Below are 18,017 nucleotides of genomic sequence, written 5' to 3'. Positions count from 1 at the left end.
GAGACAGGCCTTGTGAGAGTGGAGGCGAGTGTGGAAAGCCACCTTCAATTATTGGCTGCATCTGTCTTGCTCAACATGTGGCCTTGCTCCGTTAACTCTGAGAGATGAATCTCAGTCTACATGGAATAAGGTAGTGGCAATCAAAATCGCAACTCTAGGCCTCTCTCAAGGACAACTGCTAGGTATGGGATGGGACCAAGCCAAGGCTCTTATTAGACAACGGATCCTAGATATAGAGCGACAATCAGACTTAGCCTGCTCTCCAGCATTCACCATTAGCAAAAATAACATATCTCATCGCTCCCATGGCCTACTTAGCAAACCTGGAGGTGCCTAAACACCGAAGAGCTTTCACTTTGGCAAGATGCCATGCCCTTCTATAGGCAGTACTGGAGGGGAGGTACCGGAAGACCCCTGCCCAAGAGAGACTTTGCTCGTGTGAGTTTGGCTACATTGAAAGAACTGAACATGTGCTCCTCCAATGTGTATTCTATAGAGACATTAGAGCTAATTTCATCACTCCATGGCTTTTAAAACATCCAGGGCGCACTCAAAGATATTACACCTCCCTGTTGCTCTCGGACTCTTGCTCTGCGACAACCTACAGTGTTGCCAAGTTCTGTGCAGCAGCAATTAACATTAGACGGCTGATGACCGACTCCACCAGGCAACTTCCTGCCGGGAATATAGTTAGAAATTTGTCTCTTTTATAACATGTTTTTAATCTGCTTATATACCTGACTTACTTGGGAACTGCGATTCCCTTCCTTGGGCACAGGTGCCCCATTCTATACTGTGCTGGACAAAGACCGTAATAAATCATTGATTGATTGAACTCACCTAATAAAGGATTGTCCCAAGAGTAAGAAGAACAGAGGAAGAGGAGACCACTGAGGCTACCAAAGGCAACGTGAAAGACATGACCATTTTGCATTTACTGTACAGAGCAGAGAAGTTGCCAGGAGTGAAAGAAAATGGCTTCTTCACTCATCTTGTTCTGAGTACATAGTAAACTCTGTGGAATTGCTGTTTGATAGAAGGAAGACCAGAACTGGAACTGTTGTTCTGGCAAATGCAGACCATGAAAAGTGTAATTGGATTGGTAAAGTGCATATACCTTGTTTAGGGAAAAACTTTAGGGACAATGTTTCTTGTGTTCCAGTGCTAAAATTTTGTTTATTAAGTGCAGCTAGATTACCTCAAGATGGGCATAACATTGAGTTAACTGCACAAAGATGTAAAGTGTTTTTGAATGGTGAGGTTTGTGCAGAGGGCGTAGTTCAAGACAACCTTTATGTCATGTTGGATAAAGGGAAGCAGGATAATGCGTTAAATGTTACCAATACGGAAAATGTCCCAATGCATGATAATTGTATACATTATTTGCACAGGGTATTAGGGCATGTTAGTTTTCAAAACATTAAAAAATTGGGTTGTTGTAGGTTTTTCCGGGCTATATGGCCATGTTCTGGAGGCAATTTTTCTCCTGACGTTTCGCCTGCATCTATGGCAAGCATCCTCAGAGGTAGTGAGGTGGCTACCTCACTACCTCTGAGGATGCTTGCCATAGATGCAGGCGAAACGTCAGGAGAAAAATTGCCTCCAGAACATGGCCATATAGCCCGGAAAAACCCACAACAACCCAGTGATTCCGGCCATGAAAGCCTTCGACAATATATTTAAAAAATTGCAGATCCAACAGACCTAAATTTGAAAAGCTGCAAAAAGTTCTTAGATTGCGCAGTATGTTCCAGAGTTAAAGTGAAAAGGTACCCTATACCTAAGTTCAGTAAAAGAAATTCAAAAAGACCTTTGGAGTTACTGCATGCAGATATTGCTGGACCCTTTAGCGAAAGTGAAGGGGGTGCTAGATATATGTTGGTTATTGTGGATGATTTTTCTCGTTGTTTTTATTGTTTAATGCTGAAAGAAAAAGGTCATGTTTTTGAAAAGTTTAAAGATTGGGTTATTTATTTATCGTGTCATCAGCAACCATACCATTGTATTACATTTCTAACAGAACAAAACAAACAAACAGATAAAAAACAACACAAATTTTGAAAACTTGGTAGTTGATTAAATGTCCTTTGACCCGTATCTGGCCACTTGGAGTGCCTCTGGTGTTGCCGCAAGAAGGTCCTCCATTGTGCATGTAGCAGTGCTCAGGGTGCATTGCAGCAGGTGGCCAGTGGTTTGCTCTTCCCTACACTCGCATGTCATGGATTCAACTTTGTAGCTCCATTTCTTAAGGTTGGCTTTGCATCTTGTGATGCCAGAGCGCAGTCTGTTCAGTGCCTTCCAAGTCTCCCAGTCCTCTGTGTGCCCAGGAGGCACATCTGGTATCACCCACGGATTGAGGTGCTGGGTTTGGGCCTGCCACTTTTGGACTCTCGCTTGCTGAGGTGTTCCAGCGAGTGTCTCTGTAGATCTAAGAAAACTACTTCTTGATTTAAGTCATTGAAGTGCTGGCTGATACGTGAACAAGGGATGAGCTGGAGATGTCACTGCCTTGGTCCTTTCACTATTGGCTACTTCCCGGCAGATGTCAGGTGGTGCAATACCAGCTAAGCAGTGTAATTTCTCCAGTGGTGTAGGGCGCAGACACCCTGTGATAATGCGACATGTCTCATTAAGAGCCACATCCACTGTTTTAGTGTGGTGAGATGTGTTCCACACTGGGCATGCGTACTCAGCAGCAGAGTAGCATAGCTCAAGGGCAGATGTCTTCACTGTGTCTGGTTTTGATCCCCAGATTGTGCAAGTCAGCTTATTTCTTTGAAAGAAAGCAGAATTATAAGGTGTCATGCCTCCAAACTGACAGATGAGGAGAGTTTATGAGTTTTAAGTTACAAAAGTGATTGAAATCAAAAGGAATTTGGCACCAGAAAACAAACCCATATAGCCCTGAAGAAAATGGCATAGCAGAGAGGAGGATTGGTGTATTAAAAGGAATGAGGGATTGCATGCTTGAGGATTCTAAGTTGCCATTCAGTTTATGGGGAGAGGCAGTAATGACTGCAAACCATGTTCTCAACAGAGCATGGACTTCTACCATAAATGAAATTCCATTCTTTAAGTTGTTTGCTCTTCTTACATCACCTGGCATGTTGGGTCTTCACCATTGCTTCTGCATTATTAAGCCCCAAATCTATGGCATTAACCTGCAGCTATGAACAGCGGAGGCAGTTTCTTGTTAAGCGTAGATGACAAGATAGTTGTATAAGCAGACTATAAATCCGACATACAACTAAGAGTTAACACATGGAACAGAGGTATTTTCTTTGCCTGCTGTGGACATGGTTGTAATTTATTATTTTTCAAGAGTGACCACTTGTTATTTTTTACTGTTAAGTGATGGCTCAGTCTGATCAATCAGGGAAAGAACAAAGGTTCAGATGATGGGCTACCTTCACCTGCAGCTGGGAAAGATGACTTAGTAATGCATTTTCCAGTCCTCTTAGCATTTTCCAGTAACAATATATGAACTGGGCATATGAGGGAACCAGAAAGTGCACAATAGTGACTGAGACAGTGGCCAATGGGCAACTTTTCTGGCCTCCGGTAACAAACGAATGTCCTGTTACGTAAACAGACTAGTGAGTAGTGAAACTTGTTTGTCTTACAAAATAGCTTCACAAATGCTGGGAGAAAGTTTTATTTTGATAAGCAATCTTTAAGTCAAACAAGCTGGCTATCTAGACATCTCGATTCCAGAACCTTGGATGTCCCAGTCCCACTTTGAAATGAGTAAATGCAGCCAATGATTTCCATGCAACCTCATGGCAATTTGAATCCTGGTCACAACCTCAGTGACATCTCAGTGCAGCCAGAACATTCTCCAGACAACAGGACCTTTATAATATGTTTATTATTGTTTTGTCATTGTTAAGTTGCTTTGGATTAAATGCCATTCACATAACGATATATAAAAATAATGTATACAAACTAGCACTCATGTAGGGTCCCCCTTACATGATTCAAGGCATTTTAAAAAACATAATAAGTTGCACACATTCAATTTTTTGTCCTGACAACGCCCTCTCCCTCCCCCCAGGATGATGAATCAGTGGGCAAAGTTGCAACGCTGATTGTATGCTGTGAATATTGTAGCTGCTTTTACATGACTGCAGGTAAGTAACAAATAGCCAAAGTCTAAGCTTGGTCTTCTCGTTGGATGTGCTGTTTCAGGTCTGGAGCAGGATGAAAATGGGAGGCAGGGAGTTGGCTTAGCATTGGTCTGTTTTTGAGAGATTTCCATCATCTCACTGAGATCAACCAGGAGCTTCGTTGTGCATGCAGGTCAGCACCTGCTGGATCATGCGCTTGGGGCTGCTGTGGGGCTTGCATGCTGGAGTTAAGGGGGCCAGGACTACAACAGAGCCACTGATCTTGGTGTAACAGTGACCTCTGAAGGGGCAAATTGTTAGGTAGCTTGGGTTTGTGCAAAGAGGACAGTCCGATTACATCGGGAAGGTGCGATGATGTTCAACTGCAAGGGATGGCTAGAAAAAATTCTTCCTAAAGTGGTTTTGGAGTTTGCATAATCTTCTCCCACCAAAGTGGAAAGGAAAATATGATGATTTGTAAGGATTTGGAACCAGCTCATGGGGGAAGAGGGTGTGACAAATGTCTGGGGACAAGTGTCACTAAGGACAGAACACATGAAGACCAGAACACGAGAAGTTACTTTTTGGACTAAAACTCTTGAATCTCCAGCCAATATGGACAATGTGGAAGTTCTCGTTTAAAAAGTAGTTCCCAATTCCGGAAAGGACTGCATGCCTTTAAGTATAGTAGTGGCATGATGGTTATTCCTTCAGACAATCTGGTTCCATTTGAATTTTGTGCAGAAATGTCTTCAGATGGTGACAGTGCAATGGCCGACTGAATTTCTATTGAAGAGCAATCATGGAAGTTACAGTGTACATGGTCTAACTGACTTAGTTATCACCTTCACTCTCCATTTTGACCTGATTGTAGAAGAGTGTTTAATAATGTAGATTTGAAAGGGGCAAGTGGCGGGAAGGGAGCTAATGCCCTTGGAAATGCTGCCTGGAGGAGAAAAAGCACTGGTGAAAATCCACAGAAAACTGTGGCAAGAAAAAGAACAGCAGCTCCAATACTCAGTTTGATTGTCACAAAACTACTCTGAGCTTGTTTGCATCAGAGGAAGTGAGTTTAAAAAGTGCCAAAGGGAACTCTGTGCTAAAACCTTAAATCCTGAGATGCTGTTCCACTGACCAGGCCTTCTTTCCTAGAGTTCATCATTGTGCTAATATCGGAACACAAAATTATTTTAGGGAATGTCTGGTCCCGAGAAACTCAAGTCTCATGTAGCCCTTCAGCTGCTGTTGGACTGTATCTGCCATCAACTCCAGCCAATCAAGCCAATGAGGGATCATGGGAGTGTTCGTACAGTGTATTAGGAAGGGCACAAATTATCTTCCCTACCATCAGATGTTGGATCGTTCTTCCATTACGCTACATTCAGATTTGTGCAAAAAACTTTGAGGGCAGAAGGATGGACAATGCCATCATTTGATTAAATTTTCTAAGTGGTCCACATCCAATTATTAGCAGTGACATAATTACTATCTGCTTTAGTTTGTAAATACAAACAGTTTGGACAAGTTCGGTTTGGGAATTCTAATTTGCAGAATTTTCCAAACAGAATCCCCAGCTGCCTGGGGATTACAGGAGCCACAATTTTAAAGAACAGCTGCATGTGGCCATAATATTGGGCAAATCTAGACTTCATAAACATAGAGGACAGAACAAGAAGTCAATTTACTGCCTTCCCTATTTCCTTCTTCTCTTTTCTGCCATCTACTACCACAACGGCACTGCTATTTATTTAGGACACACAATCAGAAAAGTCCAGCTTTGAGGGAAACAGCAGGCCTGGCCTATATGTGGGTGCGTTGACCAAAAAACGTGGCAAAGGGAGAGAAGCCACAGAAGTCGACACACTGTATCATAATCAGAATACTGTCAGGAGTTTGGTGGGTTCAGAGTGCTGAAATTGTTCTTACATTTCCAAGGAAGATATCTGAAAAAGTGCTGGAGTTGGAGGCTGTTCTGCACAGCATGCTTTCCATCACCCAGGAATAACCCAGAGTCTGCTTGGACCTATTAGATAGGTAGCCCCCATTGCACCCCTTTTGCATGGCTTAAGCGTTCCTGAAGTGACACATTCTTGGGTTAATAACCCCTTTTGAGTGCTCCTATTGAGAAGCAGCACTGTTCATGGTAAGTGGTGACTGCAAGGAGATACTTCTTCAAACTCCACATTACCCCTTCTGCAATCCAGAAAGGGAAAAATTGGAGGATTAAAGCAGAACAAAATGCCTTGAATATAAACATAGCAGGCAAAGGAACTAGATCAGGCTAGATGGAAAGGAGACCAGGGAGTAGGAATCCAGACTTTTGTGCCACTTGCTGCCTTTTCAGGGAAGGAAGAAACCACAATGACTCCATGGCTGCAGAAGGTGGTTCTTATTGGTTGGTTGGTTGCTGTGGCTGTGGAGTCATCGTCAAGCACCATTCGCTGTCCCTGCAGTGCAGAGTGGGACTTTCCCCACTGGAAGAATTCCACCGTGGGGCAGGCAAACACAAGCAAGAAAGGCCTTCTGAGTTCCAAGTGAAGCAGCGGGCAGTGCCTGCATGTGCAAAGTCCCACAGATGGCTTTAAAAGCTGAAAGAAGAGGGGAAATCTGCCCTGAGCCCTCTGTTTTTTTTTTTCTGGAGGCAGGAGGGGGTTTAGGTCCAGGCCTGTTGGCAATAAACCCCCACACTCTTGCCTCTCCCTGCAAACCAAGGCCTGGCCAGTCTGCTGTTCCTATTCGTGGCTGTCACAGAGAGATGTCAGATGTCACCTGCAGCGTCTGCCCAACAATCCGTTTCCTGCCACTGTGCCGCCCAGTGTCCCCTCGCCGGTATGGCTGGTTCCGCAGGCCTGCCAAAGAAGGGTCTAGTTACAAAAAAAATGCATTTACAATACACACAGCCCTGTCTCTATGGGATCTGCAGTGCATTGTCCCTCAGTCACAGTCTGAGGTTCAAAGCGCTATGCCACACTTTATGAATTCTGAATTCCTTCCCTCTCCGTTTCCTTTGTTTCTCTTTCTTACTTTTCTTCTTTCCATGTTTCCTACTTACCTACCTTTCTTCCTTCCCTCTTTTTCCTTCCTTCCATTCTTCTCTTTTTCATTTTCTCCTTTCTTCCTCCCTCCCTCCTTTCCCTCTTTCTTTCCTTCTCTCCTACTTTCCTTCCTTTACCCCTTCCTTCCAGACCTTGGAATCCCTGCCTACATATCTAAACAGAGGACACTCCAATGCACCTGAAACACATCTGATTTCACCTCCCAGGGGGTGCCTTTAGGAGGCAGAACACGTGAGGAATGTAGTAAGGAAGGAGCAGGAACACAACAACAGCAGCAATGATAGGAGGAGGTGGAAGAAGAAGAGGCAGAGACCTCTTCCTCCTCTCCTTGGATCCCTTAACCTTTGTATCTCTCCAGGACATTCTCATGGGCCTGAATGAACTCCTTCTCTTGGGAGAAGGGCTGGGGCAGCTGGCCAGGAATGTAGCCAGCCATAGCTTCCCCAACAAGAAAGAGGGAAGGGAGGGTGGGCATGAATGGGACAGTGGAGAAGCAGGTGGGCACAACTAACAGGGCTGGGTAAATGACCTTGGTGGGCCAAATCTATCCCAGGGGCCCTACATTGAGATCCCCTGAGCTAAAACATTTACACTATAGAACATACACTTTGGAAATTATGGAAAAGAATTTGTATCCCCGAGACTGAACAAATATCTCTTTCATGTTATCTTCCTGAGTACTACCTTAACAGTAAACAAGACAGCCTGTCGGAAACCACTGCTCCCTCTTCAGTGGAACAGGATGTAGGCTTAAAGAACCATTGGGTGGCAGAGGAACACCAAGTTATACAAGGGGTATTTTTAAGTAAGGTCCGTTTTGTTGTAGACACTAGTAGTTCGCCACATACCGCAACGAGCACGTGTGTCGTGTACCGGCATGCCTCGGGAACAACTGTGCTCAGTTTCCGCTCTGTAGCTAACCTGTACAGTTCTGTTCTGTGCTTTAAAAATGTTTAAGACTATCAACTCACCCTCCACATGTGAGGTTCGCTCAGTGACACGGTTTTTGTCAGCAAGGAACCTGCCTGCTGCAGAAATTCATCAACAGATTTGTGAAATGTACGGTGATACTGTTATGAGTGAAAGCAAAGTGCGTAAGTGGGTACGACAATTCAAAGATGGCCGTGACAACGTCCATGATGAGGACCGCTCCGGTCACCCTTCTTTGATTACAGTGAACTCCTGGTTATCGGAGCAGGCGGCAAGTTTTTATGAAGAGGGTATTTTAAAATTGGTTCAGAGGTATGATAAGTGTTTGAACAAACTTGGCAACTATGTCGAAAAATAGAGTGAAGTATGTACTTTCTGAAAATAAATTTACTTTTTTGAAATAAACTTTCATTGTGTACTTATGTTCAAACAGACCTTACTTAAAAAATACCCCTCGTATATTCCCAGTCGGATCTACCCTAGGCACTTTCCCTCCTCTCCCAGTGGGATTGCTGTGAGGATTAAAAAAGGGAAATTAGGAACTTCATTCCCTATCCTGGGAGTAGTAAGTATTGTAGGTGACTGCAGTGAGTTTTGTTTCATTTTCATAAATCAGAATAAAATTGTTGTTTTTCAAAAAAAAAAATAAGTTGGATTGTCTTGGCGTTGTTACTGAAAATGGACAGGTTGCTTACCTATAGCTGTGATTCTTCAAGCAGTCGTCTGTGAAATCATACAAATGGCTTATCCTGCTCATTATTATTTGTGTGATTCACAGAGACTTAAAAGAAGAATTCTAGTTACTTTTAAAATATAGTTTGGAAGGGTAAATTAAAGGATTTTACATCATTTCGTTATCCATCCTAATACTTTAAAAAGAAACGATCCCAACAATAATGAAAAACAACATGCAGTCAAAATGACTGGTAATAATAAGAATGGATCACTTTTTGAAAGAACATTCCAAGATCTGTTCCCCTCCACCCTGAAGTAGCTTGGAAAAGCGTTGGTGGTGACAATGAAAGACCCTGGCTGGCACAAGGATGAATCTACAGGGCTAACCACATGCCTCTGCCAACCCACACCTCCCCTACCTGCCCAGCAAGTAGGGCCCTGCCCATAATACCTAGAGCCATAAGCTACAGGGGGCTCTCTTCATTGAAGCTGGCATCGCAGAAGAGGCGTGAGGAGCGTTTGCCCGTCCGAGCAGTGAAAGGAACAGTCTTCAGAGCTGAAGCAAAAACAGTTGCAGGAAACCCCAAGGAGAATAAGAAATGGGGAAAGGAGAGAAAAAGAAAGAGCAATAGGCAAGCAAAGTCCCAGAACTGACAAGCAAGTTTCCTCTTCAAGAATACAAAGACTATCTCTAATAGCAGATTTGCTCTATGCACACTTTCACCAGGCTTTGTGCCACAGTAAGAATGAGAATCATGTAGCCCTCCAGATTTTGGACTGCAACTCCCATTGATATTGTCAGGTGAAGAATGTTGGGAGCTGCAGTCCATCCAAATCTGGAAGGCCCCATGACCTCCATCTTGAACCCAAACAATTCGGGGGCCTGCAGTTAAGTCTCAAAAGCCTATCAGATTTTCGGCTTATTTCCTCACTCTCCAGTGGCAGCCACTGGTGAGGTGAATCCATGTTTCAGAATAGGTTTTAAAGGTGCTCTCCAGGGTCCTGATCTCTGTTCCTAAATAGATTCAGCACCTTGAAGAGCTTCTTTAAAACTATTCAACACATGGAGTGAATAAAAGTACCAGGTACAAAACTAATTCCTAAGAAGCTATAAAAGCAGATTAGGTTTCTGAGTTTTGAGAATCTTGTCAACAAAAAAGCAGAGTGGCTTAAGAAACTGTAGCAGGGAAATGTGCATTTGTGAAAACCTGCCAAAGTAAATTAATGGGCAATGACAGAAACATCCTTCTTTGTACATGAGTATATGTGTGTCATTCATAAAATTTCACAAGTCCACAAGAAGATAATGTAGAACCATGGTGGGGAAGGCGAAAGGGGTCCATGAAAATTGGATAATGTACTTTCCATGACTAGAGCTCTTCTTGTGGAAGTTCTACTTGAATTGATGGGATTTTCCCAAAGCTGCCCAAAACCCAGTCCATTCTGCAGAGTCTTATGACCCTTTAAGGCAGTGGTTCTCAACCTGGGGTCCCCAGATGTTTTTGGCCTACAACTCCCAGAAATCCCAGCCAATTTACCAGCTGTTAGGATTTCTGGGAGTTGAAGGCCAAAAACATCTGGGGACCCCAGGTTGAGGACCACTGCGTTAAGGGGAATTTTCAGGAATCTACAGAAGTTTACCTAGAAAAGTACAGGAGGGGATCTTCTACACCCGTGATGTCTACATGTCTAAATCTGGATATAGCCAACTCAACCATTAATCTGTGATCAACAAGTGTGTTTCTGAGCAGAAAAATGAACAAAAAATGCTTGGGAATGCATGGCTTATTTTCACTGGTTGGAGGTGGCAGAGGACCACTTTTCCTGAACAGCCACATTCCCAGCAACACCCACTTCATCTTCCACATCATCCTGTACAGAAGGCCCATCCTGACTTGACAGACTACTGGTGAAACCAATTGCTTCCCTAATTCTTACCCGTAATAATATCCTCAATGGCTCCATCCTTTTCCTCATAAATGAGAGGCTCTTTCACCATCTGCTTCTTCTTCAGTTCAGCGATGAGGTCCATCTGCTGCCGCTTGGCCTTATGGGTGGGAGACTGCCAAGATAGACAAGCAGTTGCTGTGGTTACACACTAAGGCACATTGATGCATACACACCACCACCACCACCACCACCCTTTTCCAAATCAATCCAAGCGTGAGGCTGCTGTCCAAGGTGCTGAATAAATAAGGGATACTGCTGTTGTTGGTCATCCATCATTTCATTTATTAACTAGAATTTAAAGAACCTGTTAATTCACGAAGATCTTGGCCCATAGAGAAAAGTATTTTTTAATCTAAGACAAATAGGAACCAAGGAGAACAACCCACATAAAAACATAAAAAGCAATAATTTACAAATTAAAAGGAACTCTGATCAGTTTATTTTGGAGAGTCACTTTGAGAAAGCAAAGGAGAGAGCCCTCACATTCCATCCACCAAAAAGGCTTACTATAAACCCTTTCCCCCCAGACCTCAGCTTGAAAAAAGGTTACAACCTTCTATTTTATAACACTGTCATAGCATAACAGTTGGGATACTAAATAAGATTCAAAGCATGGTTATACATCACGCCTGTCCTGCAAAATGGCTAGAAAATCAATACCTCTTTTATTCATCTGTATTTCACGCACCGTCCTTTTTCTAAAGACCTACAGCTGCTGTCAGAACTAAGGCACGGGAATAAATCCAGCAAGCATTATTATTGGATTCGGCTTATTGTCCAAATTTAGATTTAGTGCTTGGCACAAACTTCAGTTGCAAACTATGCTCTATTATGGAATTCTAGGACTCTCTTGATGCCGACAAAAGGGAAGAAAAGAGAATTCTTCTGGAACGTAATGAGAAAGACTCACCTTTGGTGCCACCTGCTCCTCTTTCTTGGAGGAGTCCATCTCCTCTTCTTTGGCAGCTGCTTCCTGCTTTTTCCATAATTGGATATCGTCCTCTGCTTTCTTTTTATGACGTAGGAAAGGAAGAGAAATAAATCACGTTAAACAACAGAAGTATCATACTAAGCGGTAACATTACACTTTACCTGACAACATAGGTTTTCCCTTACTGGTCTGCCTTCTCTAAATTTTCTTGAAAATTCAGTTCATAGAGCATGTGTTTTCTCAACCTTTGTCCAAGACCTTCAATGTGTTATTATTAGGCATTCAAGTACAATAATAATAATAATAATAATAATAATAATAATAATAATACTTCAGCCCATGAGAAGAGAGCCTTCTTCATTGCCTTGAGGGCATTAGCAGGTCACAAAAGACAAAAGCTATGTTCAGAAGCTTCAACTATATCAGTCATTTAGATGTTAGAGTTAGAGTCACACTATAGTTTGATGCATGATGCTTTTCTCAACCTCGAGTTTCACCACCATCCAAGCATTTGGCCATACTGCCAGAGAATGGTGGAGAGATAATGATGATGATGATGATGATGATGATGATGATGATGATGATGTCGAAGGCTTTCATGGCTGGAATCACTGGGTTGTTGTAGTTTTTTTTGGGCTAAATGGCCATGTTCTAGAGGCATTCTCTCCTGACGTTTCGCCTGCATCTATGGCAAGCATCCTCAGAGGTAGTGATTGGTAGTACTTTGGACTTGCAGTGCTAAGAGCGGATACTAAAAAGGGCTCATATAAGATTTTAATTCCCACAGGCTTCTTACCTTGTATGCCTTAATGAAGCGCACAAACATGGGGAAGAACATGGTTGGAGGAGTGGTCTTGGGATTTTCTCCAAAGTATTCTACTGTTGCCTCATAGGCCTCCTATAGAGTAAGACAGTAACAAACCCAAAGTCACACTAACCAGAATGAGAATACCAGGGTCACAAATGCAATGCTTTCTTTATCTTTTTTTGTGGGGGAGGGGTATGATGTAAGGCTGATCTTAAGGCTACACTGGCTGATGTTCATTTTCCGGTCCCAATTCAAGGTGCAGGTTATTACCTATAAAGCCCTAAATGGTTTGGGGCTCACCTACCTTCGTGACCGCATCTCCTACCACCAACCTGCACGATCCCTCCGATCCTCTAGGGAGGCCCTCCTTTCACCTCTTCCTCTATCACAGGCAGACTTGTAGGAATGAGGGAGAAAGCCTTCTCTGCTGTGGCTCCCCGACTTTGGAACTCACTATCTGGTGAGATTAGGCAAGCCCCGACCTTAGCAGCCTTCAAGAAAAACTTGAAAACTTGGCTCTTCCGATGTGCATTTGGAGAGTGACCATTTATCCCATTTCTGTTTGTTCCATCTATAGTGTTGCCCCTATGATGCACTTTCCCCCGTCCTAAACTGAAACTCTACCCCACTTTTTATCTTTTTTGGGCTCCCCTCAATTACTTGTTTTCTATTCCTACCTCATCCAGGGTTTTATCATTTTACCTCGTCCATTTGGCCTGCTTATTGTGTTTGTTTATATAATGTGTTAATTTGCTTTCTTTATTTTATTTTGCTACTGTATGTATTTTAATCTGATGTAATTTTCGTTATATGCATTCTGTATTTTATTGTGTTGTACTGTATCCTTGGCTTGGCCTCATGTTAGCCGCCCCGAGTCCCCTTTGGGGAGATGGTGGCGGGGTATAAATAAAGTTTATATTATTATTATTATTATTATTATTATTATTATTATTGATAAGTTTAATTGTTTTTACCAAGTAAGCAATCTCATTGTTTCAAATAATGTCTGACTTGCAGTAATTCTAAGGTGAACTTCTCAAATCATGGATTGTTTAAAGAGGAAATACATTTGCTGTCCTCAGAGTCTGAGAGAGTCACCCAGTGGGCTTCCAAGGCCAAGAAGGATTCGCATCCTAATCCCTAGAGTCCTAGTTCAACATTCAAGCTGCTACCCTATGCTGACTTTCTTGTGTGGGCCCTAAAATACTAACAAGGCATAGTTCTTATGTGGCCCATGAATCATAAAGCCTTATCCCCAGCAGGCAGGGCAACAGGCATTGACGAAAAGTTAAAAAGTCAGAACATAGCATTATATGGAAATAAATATACAAACACAGCATCTGACCACTTAAACAGTTGCAAAATAAATACAGGAACCAGGCCCAATACTCATTATGACTCAGTTCCATCCTTCACTTGTCTTTTTTTGAAATGCTGAGAGAAGAGGAACTAATGACCATTGCCAATTTTAATCAACATTTGTTTTTAAAAAATAACAAGAATATAGGCACGTGAGAGGGAAATGTAATGAATGTTAGGTCTGTTAGTGGGGCAGTCCCAGCAAATCTGTGGATTCATTGATTTGAACCAAACACTCTGGGACCTAAACAATTTTCTGGAGAATAGAGTCATCCCCAGGAAATGCGGGCTGATCCTGTTTTAAACCCAGCCTCCTTCTGTATTTCCCACTTCCCATGGCAATCCCTTCTGGATCAAGATGCTGCCACCTCCTCCTTTTCCTCCTTATTTCCTCTTTTTCCTCACCTGTGCAGTTTTACTGTCTGCTTGGAGCTTCTCCATCACCTCTGTGTTGGCCTTCAGGAAATCCTTGAGCACAGCACTATCATCTTGGCGCAGGAACTCTTTACGCGTGAGCTCCATTCCCCGCTGTAGGCCTCTCACATCTTGCAATACACTGTCTAGTGATACTATGAGGAAGGAAGGAAGACATTAAGCACTACAGCCGCCTCCAGTTAATTTATTTCCCTTGGGAGAAGAAGCAGCGCTCCCATCTCTCACCATGAAGGAGACTCACTGCTCTCCTCTAGAACCCTTCAAACCAGCTACACACCTGTCGCTGCTTTGTCTAGGAAATGCAGTTCACTGGAGAAATTTATGAGGTCAGGATATTTCTCCTCAATCACCCGCACTATGTAATGCAGTAGCGTCTGTTTCCGATCTGTTGATTTCATATCCAGGAGCTGTTCAGAGAAACAGAATCTAAATCAGGAGAAATCCAAAGCTCCACTAACTGTTTCCTCTTGCTGACGGTATTAACAACCTGACCCCCAACACTGCTGATATGCCCCACTTCTCAACAAAAAAGCTTCTTTAAAACACATATAACACAGCCCAATGGCAACAAAAAATCTTTGGTGTCTTGGTTTTTAGGCCTGTTTCTGGGGATATTTGAGGTGCTAATTCAGAAAATTGCATTGGATAGACCATATCAGCTCTAGTTGCTTAGATATGTTCATTGTATGGGTGAGAGATGAAGACTGCTAGATGGCATATCTGAAAAACTTGAGCTGATAATGGGAAACTGGTGCAATTTTTGCAATCAGATACACCCAGAATCAGGTCTAATATTTGAATCACCAAAATGTGTGTTGGCCAGCATAATCCATAAATCAAACTTTAGAATGTACCTTTAAACTAAGTACTGGAAGCAAAAATAACATCAGCCCACGAGAAGGGTGTCTTCTTCATTATCTTGAGGGCATTAGCAGATCACACAAGACAAAAGCTATGCTCAGAAGCTTCAACTATATCAGCGATGTTGGTTAGAGTCACACTATAGTTTGATGCTTTTCTCAACCTTGAGTTTCACCACCATCCAAGCATTTTGGCCATACTGCCTGAGAATGGTGGAGAGACAATGTTGACACTGCCTTAAGAAACTTGGGTGGGGCAGGAGTTATTTTGTGATCAGAAAATTAACAAAAACAGCCAGTCCTCAAGTGAATATTGTTCAGTTATAGTTATGTAAAGCCCCATGAATGGAAACCAAAGCTCCCCTCCCCACCCATCCAATCCCGAACCTACTGCATCAAGGCTCTGCAACCGGAACCCATAGGCAGCTCCCCTTTTGCTACTGTTCAGATAATTCCCAAAAGCAAGGACAATCTATGGAGAAAGAGAAAGGCAATCCAAATACATTGTACACAGTTAGATATACAAACTGAATCTATTGGATTTCTATAGAGTAAGGGAAGATGTGAAGGTGATATGAATTCTCGCATTTGAATGGATCACAAAATGGGGCAACATGACAGTTAAATATTTTTAAAACCGGACATGGTAGAAGATCTAGAACAATCATTAAAAATAAGATCTTTCTCATGTAAAAGGCAAGCTCACATGTGGCATCTGTCTCCAACCTGTCATTGCCTTTTGGGAAACAACAAAAGTACTCTGAACCTAATTAGGTATTTAGTATCCCCTAATCATGGGTGGGTAAACTGCCCAGGCAGCAGGATGCACAGTGCACAGTTATGATAAAAAGCAGGAATCCCCAAAGACCCAATGATGCCATTTGGACTGGCCGCCTTCTTTTCCACCAGCAATGCACTGTTTTTTATTCCTTGGCTCAATAAACGAGAACCAATATCATGTCAGCTGGAGCAGCTTAGTTAAAAACATGGATGATGCCCTGCATAATTCTGCTGCAAGATGAGATGATTAGACAAATCCATGGAGCGACCAATCTATTTGGCTGTAAAAGGGGATTGGACAAACCCAGGAGGATAAGGCAATCAGTGGCCATGCTGCTTATGAACTACCTCCAGAAGCAATCATACCTGTAAATACGAGCTGCTGGGGAACAATGGCTGAAAAGGGCGAATAACACCACTAACCCTTTTTGTAGACTTCCCAGTTGGCCACAATGTGATATTCTGTGCTTATAAAATTGCAATTCCTAAAATACTCATCAGAGCAGAGTAATCCAAGAAATCAGTCAATCAAAAAAGGAAAGGCTCATGTGAGCGTAAATTTGTCCACAAAAGAATAGTCACTTAACTATCAAAATCTGGAGGATACTACTGATCCAATGTTTTGGACTTCAACACAAGCTCTAGTTGCCAGAAAAGCTGCTTCCCCCTCCCAACCCAAATGACTGTGGGTACCAATCCTGATGTTTAAATGACCTTACCTCGAGAATCTGCCGCAGTCTGGTAGAAGACTTGACTGACATTGAAGCAGCGATGACAGCATTCAGCTGCTGTAGATGGGAAAGTGAACAATAAAGACATTATCAGATCTATGGCTTGTATTTATATTAATTGATGTTAGGCACTTTTAAATTCTAGTAGTCTATGTTTTAGGATACATTTTTGTGCAATTATGTTTTATTACTGTAAGTATGTTTTATTTAAGTATTTGTATTTCTTATTATGTTAATTACAATTCCTTTTTGGTAATACATTTTTTAATGTTCATTTTCTATTTTTAGACGGTTGTGTAATTTAAGCATGGCATTGGATGTTTGCTTGTTTTATATGTGTGTAAACCGCCCTGAGTTCTTACAGGGAGAGAGGGTGGTCTAGAAATAAATTATTATTATTATTATTATTATTATTATTATTATTATTTTATTGACACAAAAACACAGAATGTCACAGCAGATGAGATATATATGCTATCCTTTTACAGTTGACAGATCGTGATTTTGCCAATGTTTATTGTTTTCAAATGTCTGCTGAGATCTTTTGGCATGGCACCCAGTGTGCCGATGAACACTGGGAACACCTGTATTGGTTTATGCCAGAGGCTTTGCAGTTCGATTTTGAGGTCCTGATAACGGCTGAGTTGTTCCTGTTATTTTTCCTCAATGTGACTGTCACCCGGTATAGTGACATCAATAATCCAAACTTTTTTCTTTTCCACAATCGTGATGTCTGGTGTATTGTGTTCCAAAACTTTGTCAGTCTGGATTCGAAAGTCCCACAGTATTTTTGCATGTTCATTTTCCATCATCATCATCATCATCATCATCATCATCATCATCATCATTATCATCATCTCTTGCTTTGTTAGTTGCCTTTTACTTCCAGACCCAGATCGACCCTAACATCCTGGCACTGAGATTAACTTTGGTAGCACTTATTGTAAATTTGGAATTCTGATGTCAAGTTCACATTTTATGTCTTCCAACCAAATTTTCCTATGCAGTACAGTCAGAATCTGAATTTGAGAATGAATGGTATGGGTGACCAAAGCAATGACCCAACATTAAGATTAGGAATGGGAGATATGTGCCCTGGCAGGTGTTTTCAGGCTGCAGCTCCCTTGATCCTTCACCACTGGCTGAGCTGATGGGAACTGGAGGCCAACTTGAAAGGCCATGAGTTCCCTAATATTGCATTTAATAACTTTAATTTCTACTTTTCGTTCATCAAGAAACTTCAGAGTTTTGAATAATCAGATTAAGTATTGATATTTTAACATGATGCAGCAATCATGAATTCTGGGAACTGGATTCCAAAACATTTGGTTGAGAAAAGTTTGGGAGCCACAGTGTTGACACTAAGCAAGCTGATAACTGTCTTTCACCTACTGAA

At 42.2% G+C, this 18,017-nt stretch overlaps 1 protein-coding gene across 6 annotated transcripts in view; it reads right to left on the bottom strand.

The window, feature by feature from the left end:
- Positions 1–3,849: 3,849 nt before the first annotated feature.
- Positions 3,850–18,017, bottom strand: part of FMNL1 (formin like 1) — a 112,998-nt gene continuing 98,830 nt past the window's right edge. For 4 of the 6 annotated variants that reach the window (XM_060781174.2, XM_060781177.2, XM_060781178.2 and 1 more), the window contains 8 exons: positions 16,610–16,678; positions 15,502–15,582; positions 14,528–14,657; positions 14,221–14,384; positions 12,445–12,546; positions 11,628–11,726; positions 10,706–10,829; positions 3,850–6,955 (listed from right to left, as the gene is read on the bottom strand). In XM_060781174.2, coding sequence (XP_060637157.2) covers positions 6,852–6,955; positions 10,706–10,829; positions 11,628–11,726; positions 12,445–12,546; positions 14,221–14,384; positions 14,528–14,657; positions 15,502–15,582; positions 16,610–16,678 — 873 coding nt within the window. In that variant the 3' untranslated portion in view covers positions 3,850–6,851. Of the gene's footprint in view, positions 6,956–9,218; positions 9,324–10,705; positions 10,830–11,627; positions 11,727–12,444; positions 12,547–14,220; positions 14,385–14,527; positions 14,658–15,501; positions 15,583–16,609; positions 16,679–18,017 lie in introns of all 6 variants that reach the window. The other 2 variants (XM_060781176.2, XM_060781180.2) reach the window with 1 other exon arrangement.

Source organism: Anolis sagrei, chromosome 6 (assembly GCF_037176765.1).
Source record: "Anolis sagrei isolate rAnoSag1 chromosome 6, rAnoSag1.mat, whole genome shotgun sequence".
Classification (NCBI taxonomy): domain Eukaryota; kingdom Metazoa; phylum Chordata; class Lepidosauria; order Squamata; family Dactyloidae; genus Anolis; species Anolis sagrei.
This window is presented reverse-complemented; position numbering and strand designations above follow the sequence as displayed.